The sequence below is a fragment of the Chelonia mydas genome, chromosome 10 (genome assembly GCF_015237465.2).
Source record: "Chelonia mydas isolate rCheMyd1 chromosome 10, rCheMyd1.pri.v2, whole genome shotgun sequence".
NCBI lineage: Eukaryota > Metazoa > Chordata > Testudines > Cheloniidae > Chelonia > Chelonia mydas.
In genome coordinates, this window is record NC_051250.2 from 83498236 (window position 1) to 83520358 (window position 22123).

General features: G+C 46.3%; 1 protein-coding gene across 27 annotated transcripts in view; it reads left to right on the top strand.

The window, feature by feature from the left end:
* PPIP5K1 (diphosphoinositol pentakisphosphate kinase 1) overlaps positions 1 to 22123 on the top strand; it is a 199230-nt gene that overhangs the window by 60926 nt on the left and 116181 nt on the right. For all 27 annotated transcript variants that reach the window (XR_006284115.1, XR_005227113.1, XR_005227115.1 and 24 more), the window contains 6 exons: positions 1204 to 1331; positions 1721 to 1835; positions 4309 to 4416; positions 7414 to 7530; positions 8127 to 8291; positions 11754 to 11844. Coding sequence is in view for 24 of the 27 variants with exons in the window: in XM_037911084.2 (XP_037767012.1) it covers positions 1204 to 1331; positions 1721 to 1835; positions 4309 to 4416; positions 7414 to 7530; positions 8127 to 8291; positions 11754 to 11844 (724 nt within the window). In the remaining 3 variants the exon portion in view is untranslated. The remainder of the gene's footprint in view (positions 1 to 1203; positions 1332 to 1720; positions 1836 to 4308; positions 4417 to 7413; positions 7531 to 8126; positions 8292 to 11753; positions 11845 to 22123) is intronic.

Genomic DNA, 22123 nt, shown 5'->3' on the forward strand with positions numbered 1-22123 from the left:
GCAGTGATGGGAGGAGAGGGAAGGTCCTGTCATGGATCAGTAACTGGTTAAAAGACAAAACACAGGGTAGGAATAAATGGTCTGTTCTCAGAATGGAGAGAGGTAAATAGTGGTGTCCCCCAGGGGTCTGTAGTGGGACCAGTGGTGTTCAACATGATTATAAATGATCTTGAAAAAGAAGTAAACACTGAGGTGGCAAAGTTTGCAGATGATACAAAATTATCCAAGATCAGTCCAAAGCAGTCTGTGAAGAGTTACAAAGGGATCTCACAAAACTGGGTGAGTGGCAAGAAAATGGCAGATGAAACTAAAAGTTGATAAATATAAAGCAATGCACATTGGAAAACATAATCCCAACTATATATATACAAAAGATCTGGTCTAAATTAGCTATTACCACTCAAGAAAGAGATCTTGGAGTCCTTGTGGATGGTTCTCTGAACCATTTGCTCAATGTGGATTGGTAGTCATAAAAGCTAATATTAGGAACCATTAGGAAAGGGATAGGTATGACAAAAAATATCAATAATGCCAATATATAATACTAGAATACTGTGTGTGGTTCTGGTCTCCACATCTCAGAAAAGATATATTGGAAATGGAAAAGGTACAGAAAAGGGCCACAAAAATGATTAAGGGTATGGAACACCTTCCATCTGAAGAGCGATTAACAAGACTGGACTATTCAGCTTGGAAAAGAGACAGTTAAGGGTGGGTATTATAGAGGTCTTTAAAATCGTGAAAGGTGTGGAGAAAGTGAATAAGGAAGTGTTGTTATTTACCCCTTTACATAACACACGAAGCAGGGGTCATCCAATGAAATTAATAGGCAGCAGGTTTCAAATAAACATTCACACAACGCACAGCCAACCCGTGGAACTCGTTGCCAGAGGATGTTGTGAAGGCCAAAAGTATAAATGGGTTAAAAAAAATCAGAGAAGTTCATGGAGGATACTCTATCAGCGGCTATCGGACAAGATGGTCAGGGCTGCAACCCCATGCTCTGGGTGTCCCTAGGCCTCTGACTGCCAGATGCTGGGGCTAGATGACAGGGAGTGGATCACTTGAGTACCTGTACTGTTCATTCCCTCTGAAGCTCCTGGCATTGGCTGCTGTCTGAAGACAGGATCCTGGGCTAGATGGACCACTGGTCTGACCCAGTATGGTGGTTCTTATGTTCTTTTCTTTCTGTTACTACTGCAGGAATATGGGATTAATAAGGAGGAAAAGCTGGAGATTGCTATTGGCTTCTGTCTTCCTCTCATCAAGAAGATCCAGTTGGACCTGCAAAGAACCCATGAGGATGAGTCTGTCAACAAGCTGCACCCCTTGTAAGGACCTTGCTGCATGGTGGCACTGGTCGGGGACACACTGTGCCCTGAGAAGGCCATGCCATACGTTGACCTAGATGGACCAACCAGTGATGTTAAATTAAGGCAGTAGTGCATCATTGCGGGGAGAGGGAGTGTTGCTGCCTTTATCAGAATGTGCAGAGGGGAGCAGGTGTTTGGTTGGGGAGAGGACTACACCATTCCTACAGGCTTGTTCCTTAGGATGCTGTGTAGCAGGCCACTTGCTCCTCGCATCTTGCTCTGCCTCTGCTACTGTGAAACGTGGGTGTATTTATCTCTGCAGAATTATTTCACTCTGTTAGGCATGCATGTTTGAGAGAGTCTGTATGAACTACGTTGTGAATAACGCTGTGGCTGGTTTGGTTTAGGTACTCAAGAGGAGTCCTGTCCCCAGGCCGCCATGTACGGACACGGTTATACTTTACCAGCGAGAGCCACGTACATTCCCTGCTCAGCATCTTCCGCTATGGGGGGCTCTTGGATGTAAGTGTGCCAGCAGTACCACAGGGTAAACCTCCCCCTTTCTTCATCAGCCCTGTCCAGGGTGAACAGTGTGTGGCTGCAGATTACCCCTTCTAGCTAACTCCCCACCAATGACTCATACCACTGGCTTCTGACCAGCACTATCTCTGCTTTGTTTGCATGTTGGGGCTTATTTTCATCTTTGGCAGATGGAGGGTGGTTTTTGCTAAGGGTCTGATTCTTGCTGAATAATACCTCATTCCAAGACCATCCCCACTGGTTTTAGTGGGGAACCTGGTGGAAGTCTGATTTTGGTGGCATAGCTCAGGGAGTGCTCCCCACCCTGCTCTTGGAAGGGAAGGGAAGCTGATTCCTCTTGAGCAAGGCCAAGCTCCGCTCTAGAGACTTTCTTTTAGTTCCAAGTCAATGACTCAATGTCCCCTGAAGTAAGTGAGCTGGAATTGCAGCTACTCTAAAGTGGGTGCATAGCTGGTTGGAAAGCTGATCCAAGAGAGTAGTTATCGGTGGTTCACAATCAAGCTGGAAGGACATATCGAGTGGGGTCCCTCAGGGGTCAGTTCTTGGGCCAGTTCTGTTCAATATCTTCATCAGTGATTTAGATAATGGCATAGAGAGTGCACTTTTAAAGTTTGCGGATGATACTGAGCTGGGAGGGGTTGCAAATGCTTTGGAGGATAGGATTAAAATTCAAAATGATCTGGACAAACTGGAGAAAGGCCTGAAGTAAATACAATGAAATTCACTAAAGACAAATGCAAACTACTCCACTTAGGAAGGAACAATCAGTTGCACACATGCACAATGGGAAATGACTGCCTAGGAAGGAGTCCTGCAGAAAGGGATCCGGGAGTCGGTGGATTACAAGCTAAATAGGAGTCAACAGAGTAACGCTGTTGCAAAAAAAGCAAACATTCTGGGATGTATTAGCAGGAGTGTTGTAAGCAAGACAAAAGAAGTAATTCTTCCGCTCTACTCCACGTTGATTAGGCCTCAACAGGAGAATTGTGTCTAGTTCTGGGCACCACATTTCAGGAAAGATGTGGACAAATTGGAGAAAGTCCAGAGAAGAACAACAAAAATGATGGAAGGTCTAGAAAACATGACCTTTGAGGGAAGATTGAAAAAATTGGGTTTGTTTAGTCTGGAGAAGAGAAGACTAAGGAGAAGCATGAGTTTTCAAGTATATAAAAGGTTGTTACAAGGAGAAGGGAGAAAAATTGTTCTCCTTAACTTTTGAGGATAGGACCAGAAGCAATGGGCTTAAATTGCAGCAAGGGAGAGTTAGGTTGGACATTAGGAAAAACTTCCTAACTGTCAGGGTGGTTAATCACTGGAATAAATTGCCCAGGGAGGTTGTGGAATCTTCGTCATTGGAGATTTTTAAGAACAGGTTAGACAAACACCTGTCAGGGATGGTCTAAATGATATTTAGTCCTGCCTTGAGTGCGGGGGACTGGACTAGATAACCACTCCAGGTCCCTTCCAGTCCTATGATTCTGTGTATGAGTGGGTCCCTTCAGCGAGAAGGAAATGGAAGGGCCTGGCATTTGGAGACGGAGCCCTGTCTCTCCTTTGATAAGAGTAGAGCCTAGAATTTCACGTCACAGAGCTTGAATCGGAGAAATCTTTCCCCGAGCCTCTATGGTTGGTTGGTTAGGTTGGCTCTACACACACACACTCCCTGTGGGTATTAGAAGGGCTAAGAAATGCACTGCCTCACAAACAGCTAATTGTGTTCTTTGGTCTCCTATCCTGCTATTCCTAGAAGGTTTGCATGTGTTGAGGCTTGTTTAGCAGGTTCAGGTTCATGTGCCTGTGGCAGCTCTCTGTATCTGAGGAAAGTGGCCAGAAGTGACTTTATCTAACTTCCTGGTCAATGTGCAGGGTGTTTTTCTTCCACTCACTGTCCCCTGTGGTGTCAGGGGATACTGTACTGTGGGGCATGCTACCTTGGGGGCATGGCTGTGCCCTGGTGAGAGCTCGGGGGACACCATGCTGCCCTTCCCATCTCGCAAATGGCATGTCCAAAGTGTTCTCCAGTTTTTCCATTCATCAAACCCTTTTGTAAGAGCAACCCTCCTTCCTTTCCATTCTTCCCCCTCCATTTTCTTACTGCTTCTTGCAAATATTTCATTCTGCAGACCACCATTTGAGAACCAGCATGTTAGGGAAGCTGTTATTGGTTATGCTCCATTTCTCAGCATGACATTAGTGGGTAGCCTGCTGCTGGATGTGCTAAAATCTGAACACGGGCTGTAGCTGTAGTCTGAGTGTCCCTTCCTGCCATCATTTCTTTCTGTAAACTCCTCTCCCCCCGTGTGAGGTTCTGTCTGCAGATTAGCTGAGTGAGGTGTTTCTGTGCTGACAGGGATGTTACACTGTGGAGAGGAAACCCTCTTAGACCCATTTCACTTAGTGCTGCAAGTTGTCTGCCATTGCTTATCCCATGCGACTGTTTGTGTGTATGTATCAGGAGTCCAAGGACCAGCAGTGGAAGAGAGCCATGGACTATTTGAGTGCTATCTCAGAACTGAACTACATGACCCAGATTGTTATCATGCTGTACGAGGACAACAACAAGGTGAGGGATCTAGAACTAGAATAAAATCTTTCCTCCTGTGATATGAGACAGTGGCCACCAGGATCCAGCACTCTCTGTCTTTGCCCAGGTGGCAAGGTACTGGCATTGGTGGGCCTCCTGTCATACCAGGCAGTGAGCCCCCAAAACTGATTGCACATTTTCTTTCTGAAATGTGAGATGGGGAGTCTCCTGGGCTGAAGAGCCTCCCAAAACACAAGTTTCTAGGGCCAACAGTTCCCATCTGGCGAAGAATCTGTAGACCAGAATCCTTCATTCAGTTAAGGGGATTTTGAATTGGTATTTAAAAATAACCTGCTGCTGAGCAGCCGCTTCCAGTCACAGCGTTAATCTAGGACTAGCTGAATCTATGATCAGACACCTCTGCTATCAGCTCCCGTTGGCTGGGAACATCCCAGAGGTGCTGGAGGCCAGACGTAACAGCCTTTTGTTAGTGGTGGTCTTTGACCACTGGGGAAAAAGAGAGAATACCCCCCCTCTTCTCCCAGTGCATTGTTAGAAGAGACCGCATCATCTGTAAATGGTTGGAGCAGAGCACTTGGAGTCAGATCTGTTGTAATAGGTTGGTTGTGCTCTTCCACTGACCCACAGTGTTATCAGGTGTTGGAACTCTGTAGGGAAAGGTTAACTGAGCCCTTCTGACTCATTGTGGCAGCTACCACTCGTTAACCCACCTTGATTTAGCAGGAGTGAGTGTGGCCCTCTGGTTATTGGAATGTAGGGGCTGAGCTCTCCTAGAGGAGAATAGCCTAGCTATGGCATTTGTGGCTAATATTGTGTTAACTTATTGATAAAGATAAATTAATCACTGAGCTAAAAAGTAGTGGTTGCCGAGGTGTAAGTGAACATGACCTAATTACATTTGTTATCTGTAAACAGAATATTGTCCTAACCAGTAATATATTTACTTGGCACTTTGAAAGGGCCAATTTCCCAAGCTGAAAACAATTTTGCTTAAAATTATGGTTAAAAGTGATTTAGTAGGAAAAACTTCAAACAACATGAATGATAATTGGAAGTTGTTTAAAAATTCTTTTAGTAGATGCCCAAAAAAATCAAAATTCCCCAATCACAGAAAAACTTATCCTGATTAAAAAGGAAAGAGAAAAGAGCACTATGGAATTGCACACACAAATGGAAAAAGGGGCGGTTGATAGCAATGACTTAAATGATGGGTTTGAGGCAGGAATCACTGGATGAAATTCTATGGCTTGCATTATGCAGAAGGTCAGACAGGTGATCATATTGGTCCCTTCTGGCCTTAAAATCTATTAAATTAGCAGTCGTTAAGAAAGGGATAGATAATAAGACAGAAAATGTCATGTTGCGTCTATATAAATCCATGGTACGCCCACATCTTGAATACTGCATGCAGATGTGGTTGCCCCTTCTCAAAAAAGTTATATTGGAATTGGAAAAGGTTGAGAAAAGGGCAACAAAAATTATTAGTTTCAGAGTAGCAGCCGTGTTAGTCTGTATCCGTAAAAAGAAAAGGAGTACTTGTGGCACCTTAGAGACTAACAAATTTATTAGAGCATAAGCTTTCGTGAGCTACAGCATCTGATGAAGTGAGCTGTAGCTCACGAAAGCTTATGCTCTAATAAATTTGTTAGTCTCTAAGGTGCCACAAGTACTCCTTTTTAAAAAAATGATTAGTGGTATGGAACGGCTTCCGTATGAGGAGAGAGTAATAAGACTGGGACTTTTCGGCTTGGAAAAGGGGGGATATGATTGAGGTCTCGAAAATCATGACTGGTATGGAGAAAATAAATAAGGACATGCTATTTACTCCTTCTCATAACACAAGAAAAAGGAGTCACCAAATGAAATTAATAGGCAGCAGGTTTAAAACAAGCACAAGGAAGTATTTTTTCATACAACACACAGTCAACCCGTGGAATTCCTTGCTGGAGAATGTTGTGAAGGCCAAGACTATAACAGGGTTCAAAAAAGAACTAGATTAAATTCATGCAGGATAGATCCATCAATGGCTATTAGCCAGAGTGGACAGGGATGGTGTCCCTAGCGTCTGTTTGCCAGAAGCTGGTAATGGGTGACGGGATGGATCACTTGAAGATTACCTGTTCTGTTCATTCCCTCTGTGGCACCTGGCACTGGCCATTGTCGGAAGACTGGATACTGGGCGAGATGGATCTTTGGTCTGACAGTATGGCTGTTATTTTTTCGTCGTGAAATGCGGACAGTTGATACGGGATGCCAGAGGAATCAATGCCAAAAATCTATAGCCAATAGGATTCAGAGGGCAATAACAGAATTTTTTAAACATCCGGGAAAAAAATTCTAGCAATGGTGTAAGTCTGCACTAGATAGAGGTGATAAAATTGCCAGTAATGATGCAGAAAAGACAGAAGTATTCAATAAATATCTTTGTTCATTATTTGAAAAAAAGAGCCAATGGGTGGAAGCTGAAAGTTGACAAATACAAACTAGAGTATAAGGTGGGAAGTTTTTAACAGTCAGGGTAATTAACCCTTGAAACAACTTGCCCAGTGATGTAGTGGATTCTCCTTCGGGGAGGGGTCTTCAGATCAAGATGAGGTGTGTCTTTCTCAAAGATCTGTTGTAGCCCAGCCAGGAGGCATCCTGGGTGAGGTTCCTTAGCCTGTGTTGTCCTAGAAGTCATAATCTATAAAACCAAGTCCAGGAAGGTGTAAGACTTACTCTCCCCAGTGTGTGGTCCGTTTTGAAGGGAGGGCAGGTACTGTGTCTCTGGGTATGTTTGCATAGCCCAGTCCTGATTAAGTCCTCCAGGCGCTACTGTGATAACCTTAATACTGAGCTCTGTGCTGCTGGGTGAGACATAAAGCCCAGGTTAGCATGTCTGTGCTTGTCTCATTGCTTCTGCATTTCCGCCTAAGCGGTGTGCTTGGGGTGTGTGCTATTTTGGCATGGAGGAGAGAGGGCAGAGGGCCATACCACAGCCCACACTGAAGTTGGGGCTGATTTTTGTGTTCTCAGGACTCATCTTCAGAGGAGCGTTTTCACGTGGAGCTTCATTTCAGCCCAGGTGTGAAGGGATGTGAGGAAGATGGAAGTGCCCCTACAGGGTTTGGCTTTCGGCCTGCATCAGCAGAAGTGAGTCTGCAGTCACTGTGCCCTGTTTGAAGGGCCTGCCTGTGTCACTGAGGCACAGGCGGGGTGGGAGATGGTGTGGAGCACAGCAACTGCACTGCCCCTGTGGGGAAAGCAGTGCGCTAATGAAAGAGAGGTGAAGCCACAGGCCCACCTCTTCCCCATCCTTAGAAGAGAGGCTGGGACCCAAGTGTGCTCAGGAGAGCCTTTGTGATCCTGGGGAAGCAGGCTCTGGTGTGCTCACAGCAGGGCCAGGCACAGTCTGACCCAGAATCCTTCATCACACTCTGACAAGCACAGACCTAGCAGCTCCTCTGCATTCTGCGGTGTCTCCGCCAGCCAGCAGTGGCCATGTCTCGGGCCCACTCTTGCAGTAGCATATCTGGCAGTTGAGGGTTGTTTGCGGGGTTGAGTTTCCTGGCTGGCTGGGTACTTTGTCTCCGGTTTCAAGGCTGTGTGTGGAGAGATGTAATCTCACTTCATTTTGTACAAGTGTCTGACTGGAATTCTGCTGGGCCTGTTTTTTCCTCTCAGTAAATCCCACCTGGGCCTGCATTGCTAGTTGTGTTAGTAATGCTGCTAGTATTTCCTTCGTGCAGAATGATGATAAGAAGCCAAACCAGGGCAGCATGGAGGATCTCTCCAAAGTGAAGAGCATTGATGGGACAGACCAAGCACAAGAAAGGTCATCCCAGCCCTCTGAGCCAATCTGCATTCAGCGGAGATCGCCCTTGATCCGCAACCGGAAAACTGGGTCCATGGAGGTAATGGGGCGGGTGTAGTTTCAATTGCTCTGATTAGTCCTCTTGCCCAGACTTGGCATCTCAGTTTTACCGTTGCAGAAAAGCTGCATTCCTGGGACTCCCCTTTTAGCAGTGCACCAGGGTCTGAGTTACTGCTATGAAGGGAGTTAAGGCAGTGGTCACCAACCAGTCGATCGCAATCGAGTGGTTGATCCTAGAGGATCTCCAGCGGTGCAGTGTGACTGTTGCTAAGGCAGACTCCCTGCCTACCCCGACCCTACGCCGCTCCCAGAAGCAGCCAGCGCAGCCCTGCAGCCACGGGGGCAGGGGTCTCCCTCCATACACTACTCCTATCTTCAAGCACTGCCCTCGCATCTCCCATTGGCCAGGAGAGCTGTCGGGGCGGTGCTTGCAGAGAGAGGGAGCGCACGGAGCTATGTGCCCCCCACCCCCTCCAGGGGCCACAGGGTTGCGTCGCTCCCTTCTGGGAGCGGTGTGGAGCTGGGGTAGGCAGGGAGGGCTTCGGAGTGCTGGGGGTTGGAATGCAGGAGCGGGTTTGGGGTGCTGGCTCCGGCACTTACCTCTGGCAGCTCCCAGTTGGCGGCGGGCACAGAAAGGCTAAGGCAGGCTCCCTGCCTACCCTGGCACCACACCGCTCCCTCCTAGAACTTGCACCCCCTTTGCATCCCCAGCCTGCACCCAAACTCCCTCCTAGAGCTTGCACCTCCTCCTACACCCCAACATTCTTCCCCAGCCTGGAGCCCCCTCATGCACCCAAACTCCCTTCTAGAGCTTGAACCCCTCACCCCCTCCTGTACATCAACCCCCTGCCCCAGGCTCAGCCCAGAGCCCACACCCCCTCCCGAACCCCAACCCCATCCCGGTGAAAGTGAGTGAGGGTGGGGGAGAGTAAGCAACAGAAACGGGGCGGGGGGATGGATGGAGTGAGTGGGGCGGGGGTTTGGGGAAGGGACAGGGCCTTGGAGAAGGGGTGGGGTAGATTCTGGGTTGCCCTTAGATTCAAAAAGTGATCTTAGGCATAAAAAGGTTGGAGGTCACTGAGTTAAGGGAATAATGTGTCCGATGGGAAAGCAGGTTTATTAATAAATGCAGAGTGGTTAGGTGGCTGACATACTGAACTCCTTAAAATACCTTCACGGAGGAGAAATGCAGGAAAAAGGTTTGGACAATTGGTGAGGAAAGACAATTGTGTGGAAATAACTATGGGTGAATTGCAGCAAAAGCACACTGGGGAAATGCTGAATAGGCACATCCGCTGCATTGTGGGATATTAGCAAAACTACGTGTAAAAGTAAATGTACTGTTGTCACTTCCAGGCTGCATTGTTTTAATTCATTTCTTCTTGGGTGTCTCATGAAGTTGAACTGGAAGGTGCCATGTGGCCGATCTGTCTCCTGTAGGATCATGGGAAGGGGTGGTGCCTGCTGTTTGTAATAAACCTCCACTGCTCAACACAAATCACAAAGTTCTTAATCTGCCATAGGGCCGATGTACTTATAGGCAACTGAACTGAGCTGAGCTGGCCTTACTCCCTGTCCTCAGGCTCAGTCTGGATGGACTGTCTCAGTGGTGGGGACTTAGCTCACAGGTATCCAAATCCCCTTCAAGCTGCTTTCAGCACTGTGTGCCCTCCCTTCTGGGACTAGTCACTCGCCTTGATTCCAGCTGTTTTCTTGGAGGTGGGGGAAGGGATGTTTGTGGCTGAGGGATCTGTGGCTGTCTTGGGCCTTCCTTATTATAGTCAGCCATGAAATCACAGATGCCTTTTTGGTGATTGGCACACAATAAATTAACCATAGTCTGGGGAGCATCCTAGGGTGATCCAACGGGTCTAATGTACTTGGATTTTCAGAAAGACTTTGACAAGGTCCCTCACCAAAGGCTCTTAGGCAGAGTAAGCAGTCAAGGTATAAGAGGGAAAGTGCTTTCATGGATCAGTAACTGGTTAAAAGATAGGAAACAAAAGGTAGGAATAAATGGTCTGTTTTTACAATGGAGAGAGGTAAATAGCAGGATCCCCCAAGGGTCTGTAGTGGAACCAGTGCTGCTCAACACATTCATACATTATCTAGAAAAGGAGAGGAACAGTGAGGTGGCAATATTTGCAGGTGATAGAAAATTATTCAAGATAGTTAAGTTCAAAGCTGATTGTGAAGAGTTGCAAAGGGATCTCACTAAACTGGATGACTGGGCAAGAAAATGGCAGATGAAATTCAGTGTTGGTAAATGCAAAGTAATGCACATTGTTCTGTATGTATAGTTGGAATTATGTTTTCCAATGGGGTCTAAATTAGCTGTTACCACTCAAGAAAGGTGTTTTTCTGAAAACACCTATTCAGTGTGAAGTGGCAGTCAGAGCTAACAAAGTCAGGAAACGTTAGGAAAGAGATATATAATAAAACAGAAAATATCATAGTGGCATTATGTAAATCCATGGTATGCCCACACCTTGAATACTGCATGCAGTTCTGATTTCCCCATCTCCGAAAATACATGTTAGAAATGGAAAAGTTACAGAGAAGAGCAACAAAAATGACTAAGTATGGAACAGCTTCCATGTGAGGAGAGATTTTAAAAAATTGGGGACCTGTTCAGTTTGGAAAAGATGACTAAGGGGGGTAGAACATGTTAGAAGTCTATAAAATCATGAATGGTGTGGAGAAAGTGAATTGGGAAGAGTTATTTACCCCTTCTCATAACACATTGTCGTCTGGTGAACCCTGGTTCTTAATAGGCAGCAGAGTAAATAAACGAAATGAATTACTTCTTCACACAATGCACAGTCGATCTGTGGAACTCATTGCCAGGGGATGTTGTGAAGGCCAAAACTATAACTGGGTTCAAGAAAGAATTAGAGAAGGTCATGGAGGATACGTCCATCAGTGGCTATAAGCCAAGATGGTCAGGGACATAAACCCGTACTCCTCGTGTCCCTAAACCTCCAACTGCCAGAAGCTGGGACTGGATGACAGGGGATGGATCACTTGAAATTGCCCTGTTTTGTTCATTCCCTCTGAAGCATCTGGCACTGTCAGAGACCGAATACGGGCTGGATGGACCCTTGGTCTGGCCCCAGCATGGCTGTTCTTATGTAGAAACAACTGCACTTGATGGTGTTGACATGAGTTGTGTGTGCCCTAGAGGGGAAATGCTTAGTGATCAGAGCTGGAGCATGGGAGTTGGGACTCCTTGAGTTCTGTTCTCAGCTTTGTGCCGAGTTCCTTAGGGGAAGATTTCTAAAGGTGCAAAAGGCAGGTCAACGCTTAACTCCCTGTCACTGCCAGTGAGAATCAAGCACAACTTGGCTCTTTGTGCCTGTGAAATTGTCCTTTCCATGCAGTCTTTAAAATGAGACACATCCTCTCTGCCTCTTACTATCATTTGTGAAGTCCCTTTGAGAGTGGTGGGTAGACTAGCCAGGAATCCTTAATGGTGCAGTCAGCATTCCTCTTGTTTTTACAGGTGCTGTCCGAGTCCTCTTCCAAAACTGGAGGGTATCGTCTCTTCTCCTCCTACTCCAGACAATCTTCCGAAATGAAGCAAAGTGGCCTAGGTACGAGCCTGTACTCGACCTGTCCACCTGTACCTCTCTGTCTCTCTGTGTGTGCGTCTGTCCATCCCGCCACATGTACATCTGGCTCAAGTTCCATGTATGTCTGTGTATTGTATTATGTCCTCTTACGTAATGTTACAGCATACAATAAGTTTCCTGTACAGTTCTCTTCTCCTTCATTCCTCAGCCCCTCATACAGCCAAGGTTCTTACTGCTGAAAGTGAACATATTACCTTTTGTAGCAGATGCATAATTGCAGAGCAGGTTTCTGCTCCCATGGCAGCGTATTTCATGGTGCACTATTTTATCCTCAGCAGAGGGAGGGAAAGTTACTAGCCAAAATCTGAGATCTGAAACTGGCATGCTTTTCTTATCACAGCTGGGTTAATTTATTCATTTGCCAGGCTCTTCCCATAGATGGATTGTTGTCTATAATTCCTTCTTCCTCGTGTTAAGATTTTTTGGCCTCATCAAGGAAATGGAGATCACTCACCAGCTGCTGTCTGTTCAGTGGTGACGGCTCATAGCACCCATCACTGACCTGATTAGCTTTTCATAGCTAGAGTGCCAGTCGAAGCTGGGGAAAAAACTTCTGGGCACTGTTTGCAAGTATTTTTAGCACAGATTCCCACTGTTGAGTATCTGTGGCCTGGGCACTGAAGTCAGATTGTGTTGGAGCTTTGTCGTGCTGCCTAGTAGAGCCAAACGTTTGGTGCAAGGTTAAGAAAGCCATTATCGTGCTGTCCTGTCAGGCCAGAATTTGAATTTTGTTGCTCAGAGCCTCCTAATGCTCCCAGAACTCCTGTTGCAGAAGCAGAGTCAAATTCTCTATCCAGAGCCCAAATCTCTGCTGCTGACTGCCTGCAAAGCGGAACCTTGACAGATGCAGATAATGATGGCTTAGAAGGATAGCACATTTTTGTGGGAGTTTGCAAACTATCCATAAAACAGCTTCGTGCAAGGTGTTCACTCTAGACAACACAGAAGGAGACTGTTCCAGCACCTGCTTCTGTCTTTGCAGTCCTGGATAATTTCCTGTATCTAAAAGTCTGGCAGTCCAGAGGGAAAGTACATGAGCATGTGCACTTCGTTGCTTTTATTTGTGTTGTATGAAGAAGTCCCAAAGGGTTTTGTCAAAAGAAAATTCTGCTTTTTTTGTTCTTTAACATTATAAATTCAGTTCTTGTCTCCTTGGAAGACCCTATGGCCACTGTAGAACTAGTGCAACTATAGTATTGCAAGAAAGTGAAACCTGAGCAATTGAGAGGGAAAGGGAATTTTCACCACACTTTAAAATTTTGGGTTTTGTTTAGCAGTCATTGAGCTCCAAAGTCTAAGGCTATGTCTACACTGAGGTCAAAGGCCTGCAGCTAGCCTAGGTCAGCTGACTTGGGCTCACGGGCCTCAGGCTGGGGAGCTATAAAATTGCAGTGTGGACGTTCAGGCTTGGGCTGGAGCCTGGACTCTGAGACCCCATGAGAGGGGAGAGTCTTAGAGCCTGGGCTCTAGCCTGAGCCCAAATGTTTACACTGCAGTTTTCACCCCTGCAGCCTGAGCCCTGCGAGCCCGAGTCAGCTGACTGGGCTTTGAGACTTGGTGCTGTGGGTTTGTATCTCCGTGTAAACGTACCCTAGAATGTTTAGGAGAAAGGATGTCTTTGTTAAAGAGGCAGATTTTTGAATCTTTAATTTAGGTGGAAGAGTTCACGTTTTAAGCTCCAAAAGTTATCCAGCAAAAGCAGGGTAGACCAGACTTGATATTCCTGATGTTTCTAAAGTTAAAAAAAACTTCACAAGCTTCAGACCTTTCAGGTTGCCATTATACACCAGAAAGCGGCAAAGTAGGGGCAAACCAATTTTCTTAAACATCTTTGCAGGTCACCTTTGAGGCATGGCCAAGGTCTTCCTAGCAGCACCACTAGTTCAAGTCCCTGTTCTCTGAGTTTTAGACATCTTACAGCCAAGAGATTTCTAAAAGGCCATGAGTCTTTCCTCCACATCTGTGCATGAACCCCCTCTTAGGATTTGAACTTAATTCTCACCCAGATAACGGAATCTCCTTTTGAACCATTAGGTTAAGGTTGTTTTAATGTCTGTCCCTGAAGACTGGATCCTGGATAGTGATAATATCAGCGGGGAGGGTGAGAGAGGTTCAGGCACTGACGGCTCGTCTCTGTTTAGTGCTCTGTCGAGATCTGCTGTCCCTGACTATGTGCTATGGTGCTTTCCCTAAATCTCCCTCAGTGTTGGAACAGGCTGCTGGAGGCTCCACTGAGGTGCAAAAAAGGCCCTTAACTGCTCTGAGTCTATGGATCTTTAACTAGATTGTCACTACAAAGCCACTCTTCTCACTAGTTATCTGCAGCGCAAAGTCTCAGCAGTACTGAGTAAGCTGAAGGAACAAATGGCACCAAGTGATCAGTTTTGTGAGTGGGGCATGTGTGGCCCCAGTGGTCACTGCGCCCAAGAGGTCTCTGCATCTGCACGGAGGGATCTGTGCTGGTGGGTTACTTGGGGAGCCACGGTTGCTGGGGATGCGCCTTTCTTCTTAGGTGGATTTGGATTCATAAAAACTCATAAACTTTAAGGTCAGAAGGAACCATCGTGATCATCTAGTCTGGCCTGCTGCACATTGCAGGCCACAGAATCTCACCCACCCACTCTTGTAATAGACCCATAACTTCTGGCTGAGTTACTGGACTCCTCAAATTATGATTTAAAGACTTCAAGTCACAGAAAATCCACCATTTACACTAGTTTAAACCTGCAAATGACCCATGCCCCATGCTGCAGAGGAAGGTGAAAACTCCCCAGGGCCTCTGCCAATCTGACCTGGGGGAAAATTCCTTCCCGACCCCAAATATGGCAATCTGTTAGCATGTGGGAAAGACCCAACAGCCAGACACCTGGGAAAGAATTCTCTGTAGTAATTCAGTCCTCCCCATCTAGTGTCCCATCACCAGCTATTGAGGGTATTTGTTACTCGTATTGATTGGCTACATGCCATTGTATGCATTCCCATCATACCCTCTAAAAACTCAACATGCCCAGTCCGGAAGCCAGTTAGTGGTTTTTTTGTTTTTGTTTTTTGTTTGTGTTTTTTTGTCCCCATTGCTCCCCTTGGAAGGCTGTTCCAGAACTTCACTCCTCTGATGGTTAGAAACCTTCTTCTAATTTCAAACCTAAACTAATTTGACAGCCAGTTTATATCCATTTGTTCTTGTGTCAGCATTAGCGCTTAACTTAAATAACTCCTCTCCCTCCCTGGTATTTATCCCTCTGATGTATTTAGAGACAATGCATCTGTTACCTGTTCATGGGTCTCTTCCTTCCTAATGACAGGTTTCAGAGTAGCAGCTCTATTAGTCTGTATCCACAAAAAGAAAAGGAGGACTTGTGGCACCTTAGAGACTAACCAATTTATTTGAGCATAAGCTTTCGTGAGCTACAGCATCCGATGAAGTGAGCTGTAGCTCACGAAAGCTTATGCTCAAATAAATTGGTTAGTCTCTAAGGTGCCACAAGTACTCCTTTTCTTTTTCCTTTCTAATGCGTTTGTCTGCTTTTATTGAAACCTAGATTCATCCCCTTCACAATCTGAGATGTGTGTTCTCAATGTGTGGGGAGGAGTAGGAAGGACAGCTGGTCTTAGACTGGCTCTCCCTCAGGCTTGGGTTTCAGCACCTATTCTTGTGGATGGGTCTGTTAGTCACTACTACCTGTTGCTGCTGCTGGGCTTTGAGCAAGTCCTGCTCCAGTGTCAGGCTGTGCCTACTTCCCCACTAAGTGGCCTTGCCAGTGACTGGCTGCTGGTGTTTCTTAATCTATTGCCATGGAGGGAGAAGGATGAGTGCTACTACTCTGGCATAAAACCAAAATGGTTACAAACACAAAAGGGAGAAGGCAGGAGAGGACCCTTGATATAGTGCTGTTACCATTCCCCCCCAGCCATCATCATCATAAGTTTTGAGTCAGGTTTACTCTGCTGGAGCCCTTAAAATGTTCCACTGGAAAGGGGGAGGGCCACAGTCACAGCCTGAGAGATTGAGGGGCTGGTTGTGTAGAGTCTTTAGGAGAAATGATCCATATAAAAGCATTACAGTTCCACAAGCTCATTCTCCAATTGTATTGAGCTAGCCAGATCCAAGGATAGTCATGTATCTTCTCTCTCTCTCTCTCACTTCCTTTCCATTACCTTCTTTTCAGCCAAGTGATTAGACATAGAGCTCTTGCTACACAGTTTGTTTGCATCTTTGTGTTCTGTTTCTGCTGTTTGGTGTGATGATTGCATTGTAGCACAATCTCTAAGCTCATCCTCTGGGAGCTGTGATCTCCCCTGGCTGCCCTGGGAGGTGTTCTCATCCCTGTGTGCCTCTGTCCTCTCAGCCACTTGCTGGCTGACCAAGCCTGATGCCTCTTCTGCAGCTTTGCAGCAACAGATGGTTCCCAAATAAATTGTTCTGGTTGTATGAACTGAATTAACTCCTTTTGGAAACTGATGGAAAAATAGTGTCATCTTATGCTAAGTTTCACAATTTCAGGATAAAATTACAAGGCTCATCCATAGTCGTGTTTCAGGAAATGAATGAGTTCTAGAGTTAGGAATCAATTGCCCTATATGGGATAGTATTGCCCAGTGAGATCTGGAAACAATGTAATCTTTCTATGAAGCATCTGGTCCTGGCTACAGCTGGAGGCAGGATACTGGACTAAATGGACTATTGGTGTGATCTAGTGTAGCAGGGAGAGAGGGATACCAAGTGTATGGGCCACTCTTCTGATTCAGAATAGCAGTAGGTGATGGTTCCAGGTCTGAATTGGCCTTTGATGTGATCGCATATGGAAATTTCTTTTCCTTGGGAAGGATGTTTTCTGCAGGCTGTCTTTCTCATGAAGACTCTGACAGGAAATGTGCTGTGTTGAGCTAGCTGCTTCACACTCAGCAAACACTACTCTTTTGAAAAACTAATAAAAAGGAATTTGTCTCTGGGTGGAATGGAGAGATGAGTCCATGAACAGACTAAAAATCCCAGAGTGCTTTGCAGTTTACTGAGGCTCAGCCAGGAGAGGGAGGAGAAAATCAAACGACACATGAGAAAACAAAATAATGTTCCATAGATGCACCAGGGGAATCTCTGAGCTAAACGGGGAATTTAGAACTGGTGTCAAATGGCAAATTGGGAGGTCTGGAGACTGAGCTCCTGTTTCTCTCTGGAACAGATAATGACAGTGCCAACTTTCATCACTCTGCCTGCTCCCAGTAAGGTTCAGATCGCCAACTGAAGGGATCATCTCTTGGGGTGAGGAATTTACGTTCAGTCTTAGGTACAAAGCAGGGCTCTGGGTGGAAAAGATTTTGCATCCTTCTATCAATTCTCTGAGCAAGGGTACCCTGATGAAGAATTCTTATGCTAGGGCCCTGAGGAGCTCAGTGAAGACAGAAGCAAATAGACGTTAGCATAGAAAAATAGGCCATCACTGTACATCCTTATCTGGATCAGTATGTCCAGTGCTGGGTGCCTTGGCTGTAGAAGAACTCAGTTTGGAAGGCCCAGAAACAGAACTGTGAGGGTAGTTAGTGTGGGTACTTGATGAGAGATTCAAAGACTAAAATCGCTGCATTTACTCTGGGGGAATAAAAAAGGAGTTGGGAATATGAATTAAAGGGAATCTGTCTGAAGTGAGGTTATGCGTATAATCGCAAAAATTGATCAGTCCTGAGTTTTGATGCTGCCCCATTAATTGACTAACCCTTGTTCTCAAATTAAGGCCAATAAATTTAAACTCAATCAAAAGAAATGTTTCTCAGGGTGAGTACTCGGCATGCCATGAGATGTCCATGAAACAGCTCCCATGACAGGTTTTAAAAGGGCTGAATCATATATGATCCCGAGTAACGGTGGCGGTGCAGAGAATAGAATGTTATCAAGTTAAAAAAGGAGGAAAACTTTAGACCAGTGTAAAGTCAACAACTTGTAGGTACCTGGATCTGTACTGTTCAGAGAGTGTAAAAAAAAAAAGGGGTGGGGGGGTGGAAGAGCATGCACCTCCCCCACTCCTGGGGGGACTCCCATCTTGGGAGCAGGGGCTTACACTCTGCTGCATCCACAGTTAATTTTGGACCACAATATGGATAAACAAAATTGCTTTCCTCAACTGACATGAACCATGTTCCAAATGCCCAACGATCAAACCACCACTTAAGCCACATTCATTACCATGTGGAGCGCAGAGCATTCCAGGAAGCACTGTGGATCTGAGAAGCAAAGTCCAGTGTTTGGGTGTCCAGATGGCTGCTTCTTTTTGCCTAGTTTTCAGCGTGCTGAGCTCATATCACTCTGACAGAAGTCAATGGGAGCCAAGGGTGTACAGCGCTTCTGAAAATCTTAAGGGGTTCTCAACTTGGGTACCCAAAATCAGAGACTCCTTTTGAGAATTTTGACCTGAGTGACTGCACACAGAGTGTGTGGCAGGTTTGGGAATAGAACAATGACTTCCTAGTTATATGCCTTTTCTACAGACCATCCTTCCTCTGGGTTTATAGGTTATAGTTTACATATAATGTAAAAGGTCATAAACCTACTATGCATATGTAAGTTGAATCTAGATGTGCATTGCCAACTGCCTGGAAAAAAGAGCCAACAATTAATTGTAGGTGGTAAAAATTTAGGACACTTAATTTATGGAGAAACGGACTTTTATGGAGACATCCAGAACAGGCAGAATGACACAATGTGTGGCAGTCATTTTCAGACTCTCAACAAAACTCTTGGCTTAATACATTATGATTTTTTTTTTTTTTAAAGAACAGATTTCAAGCTGAGCATATGACCGTGGATGCAGAAAGCAAAGCCATGGTTTAATTTGGGTTGAGTTAGTTTTATTTGGGTGGGTTTTGTTTTGTACAACTGGAAAGTCTTAACCAAGAAAGAAAACCCTAAGTAGGTCTGCAGAGAGACAGTTGGGGCATAAATGGATGGTTTGCAAGCTCCAGGACTCAGGCAGGACTCGTGTCCTGTGCCCCATATATCTTCTCACAGTTTGTGAGGAACATTGTGGGTCACTTGGCCTTTCTCTGAAACATCAAGGCAGAATCCTGTACTGGAGGGACCTGTGTACTGATCGGGGGCAGCAGCTTGTATATCTGAAAACCTGAAAAATGGCTCTCTGGATACAGATTTCTTTCCCCAGTGCTGATGGGTAGAGGTCTGGCACCAGCAGCCCAGTGCCTGGTATGGTGACGCATCACCAGCTGGGCATCCAGTCTTTTCTCTGCACTCAGAGCGATGAGCAAGCTTTCTGTTTCCTGATCAGCAGGTTCCTCAGTTCATTTGAAAAATCCTGATTGGGCTGTGGACACTCTCTCCTCCCTAGATTTATTCCCTGCTTCCTCCTCCTCTATGCTGCAGTGATGGCTGCTTCCTACAGAACTAGTGAAATCTCTGCATAGGAGAACTGGAGGGAAGGCAGAGGGGCAGTGCTTGCAGTTGGTGTTTACATATCAAGGGGATTAGGTATCCTAAATAATTAAAATGGATGGGTAGATATCCTAGCGCTCAGACTGGTCAACATCGGTCTCCTGGGTCAGGAGGCGGAAAGCCAAGTGACAGTAAACCCTGCATGGTTGGTTATCTTGCAGTAAGGCAACTTTCCTCATCTCCAAATACCAAGATCCCCATGTGTGCCCAGTGCTGATCTCCTTTGGAGGGGATTGCTGCCTCCTCTGGCATCAGGCCCTTCTGGAGATTCATCTCCTGGAGACGGGCAGATTCTTCTTCGAGTAGTGTCCCTAGGGGTGCTCCACTTTAGGTGTCTGTGTGCCCTTACACTTCTAATCGGAGATTTGTGGTAGCAGTGTCCTGTTGAGCCCGCGCATGTGCTCTCCCTCCCTCCTGGTCTGCCTGGAGGCTATTTAGCACTGCACAGGCGAACCCCCCTCACTTCCTTCTCTACTGCCTTTGGTGTCTGACCCAACGAGCAGCTGTCCCTTCCTTAGCTGTGTCATTAGCATAAGTAGTGTTTGTTTTGTTACCTTTGTTCTCCCTAAAAGCACTCAAGCTAGTGTTTTGTTTTATTTTATTCCTTTGGTTTAAAAAGAAAAGAGAAAAAGGAAAAGAACTTCACTTTTCTTCCCTGTCTGGGGGCATTCCCCCCCCTCCCCAGGCATCTAGTAGACTCATAATTTTCTTTTTCAGTTAGTTTTTTTTTTTAAAAAAGCTAACATGTTCTTCTGTATATTCCTCCCTGCTAGAGGATGACAACCCCCTGCCCAAGGGCTTGCCTAGATTTCTCTGCTCCAAGCGATGCTTCTCCTGCCAGGAGTCAGTTCCTGTAATGGCCAGACACTCACTGTGCCTGGGAGACCCTCACAGAAGTGCTTTACCTGTCACACCTAAAACTGCAGCCTCACAGGAGCTGGGAGCTGAAGTAAAAATTCCTCCCTATAGAGAAAACACTTCAGTCTATCCCCGGAGCCTTCACTTCAAAAGGGGTCCAGTGGTGAAGAGGAGAAGAGAGAGAGAGAAGAAGCCACCAGCAGACTCCCCCTGGAAAGGCTCCTCTGAGCAACTGGCCAGCCAGAGGGGTGTTCCCCAGTCCAAGTAGCTGGCCACATGAGCTCAGCTGCCACTCCCCTTCGGCAGGGAAGCTCTGGAAGCTGAAACCTGAGAAGGGGCTTCCTGCTGTGAGCTCTGCCCTGCTCGGAGCTCTGCTCTCCGCACTGAGGGGCTTCTATAAGCTCTGTGCTGCTCTGAGCTCTACTCTGGGCAACTACGGCACCCAGAGGGCACCCTTACCGTACCATCTCTAAAAGAGCGACACAGAGAAGCTCTGCTTTGGCACCGAGACAGCAGAGGCTTCCACCGTCATGCTCTGAGGCAATGGTACCATTCCCTAAGGAGAGGGGACAGTTACCATACCATCTCTAAAAGAGTGGCATAGAGAAACCCTTTGGTACCAGATGCAACAAAACTCCCATCTAGGAAGTGTTCTGCACCTTCCCAACCGTTGATACCGACTACAGATGCTCCTCTGGGGTTCCGGATGAGCCCATGGTAACACAGGTGCTCTGGTACTCTGGAGATCTGTGACCTCAGTACCCAGGGAGAGACAATTACCGTATTCGCAAAAAGAAAAGGAGTACTACTGGCACCTTAGAGACTAACCAATTTATTTGAGCATAAGGTTTCGTGAGCTACAGCTCACTTCATCGGATGCATACTGTGGAAAATACAGTGAGGAGATTTATATACACACAACATGAAAAAAATGGGTGTTATCATACACACTGTGTTATCATACACATACCATATTGTCTCTAAAAAAGTGGCACCAACAAACTTTTTGTACTGGGCAAAACTCTCATTTAGGGAGTGCTCTGCCAAACTATGAGTACTGACAATGTACCACGGACCCTCCTCTGTGGTACCAAGTGAACCCATGGTCCTGCATGGCTCTGGTACCCTGGAGACCTGATGATTGGAGAAGAACTACAATCCCCATTACTTGGTACCAGGACCCCAGTATCAAGCACATCCAGGCACCCAGAATCGCTCTTAGCACTGGGCTGTATACTGCCAATACCCCAGTCAGCGGCACCCTTACCCACTGACGAATCTGACACTGGCCAGGAGGAGATCAATCCCTGGCCCCTCAAGGTGGCCCACCACCACACTACAAGGGTCATCCCCAATTCCATCACGCCAACCGCCAGTGCCTGCCTTCCTGCCTCTCCCTCCCAAGGCCATATTGTAACTTTTCGGGTATATACCCACACATAGTGCGACCGTCTCCAGTGTCTCTCAGGGAGAGTCCACCAGTTGGTTTGCTACAGCCTGGCACCTGAGCCAGGGCAGGAGAGCACCTGAGCCAGGACAGGAGAAAGCTTTTTCAGAACAGGAAAGAAGGGGGAAGAGGGAAGGGAGGGGGGGAAAAAAAAAACCTGAAGAGGAAGCTACCTCTTCAGCACACTTCTCCTCATCTCTCCCAGATGAGACTGTGCTGCCTACCCCTCATCACTAGGTGAAGATTTAAGAACTTTTTGGATCTTACCAAGAGGGTGGCAGACGAGCTGTAGATTCCCTTACAGGAGGTGGCAGATGCACATCACAAGTTGATGGAAATTCTGCACACTACCTTCTCATCTAGAACTGTCCTCCCAATTAATGAGCTGATTCTAGCTCCTACCAAAATCATCTGGCAGAGCCAGCCTCCATCGCACCAACCAGCAACAGAGTGTAAACAAAAACAACCCTACATCTCTACCCAAAGAGCAGACTTTG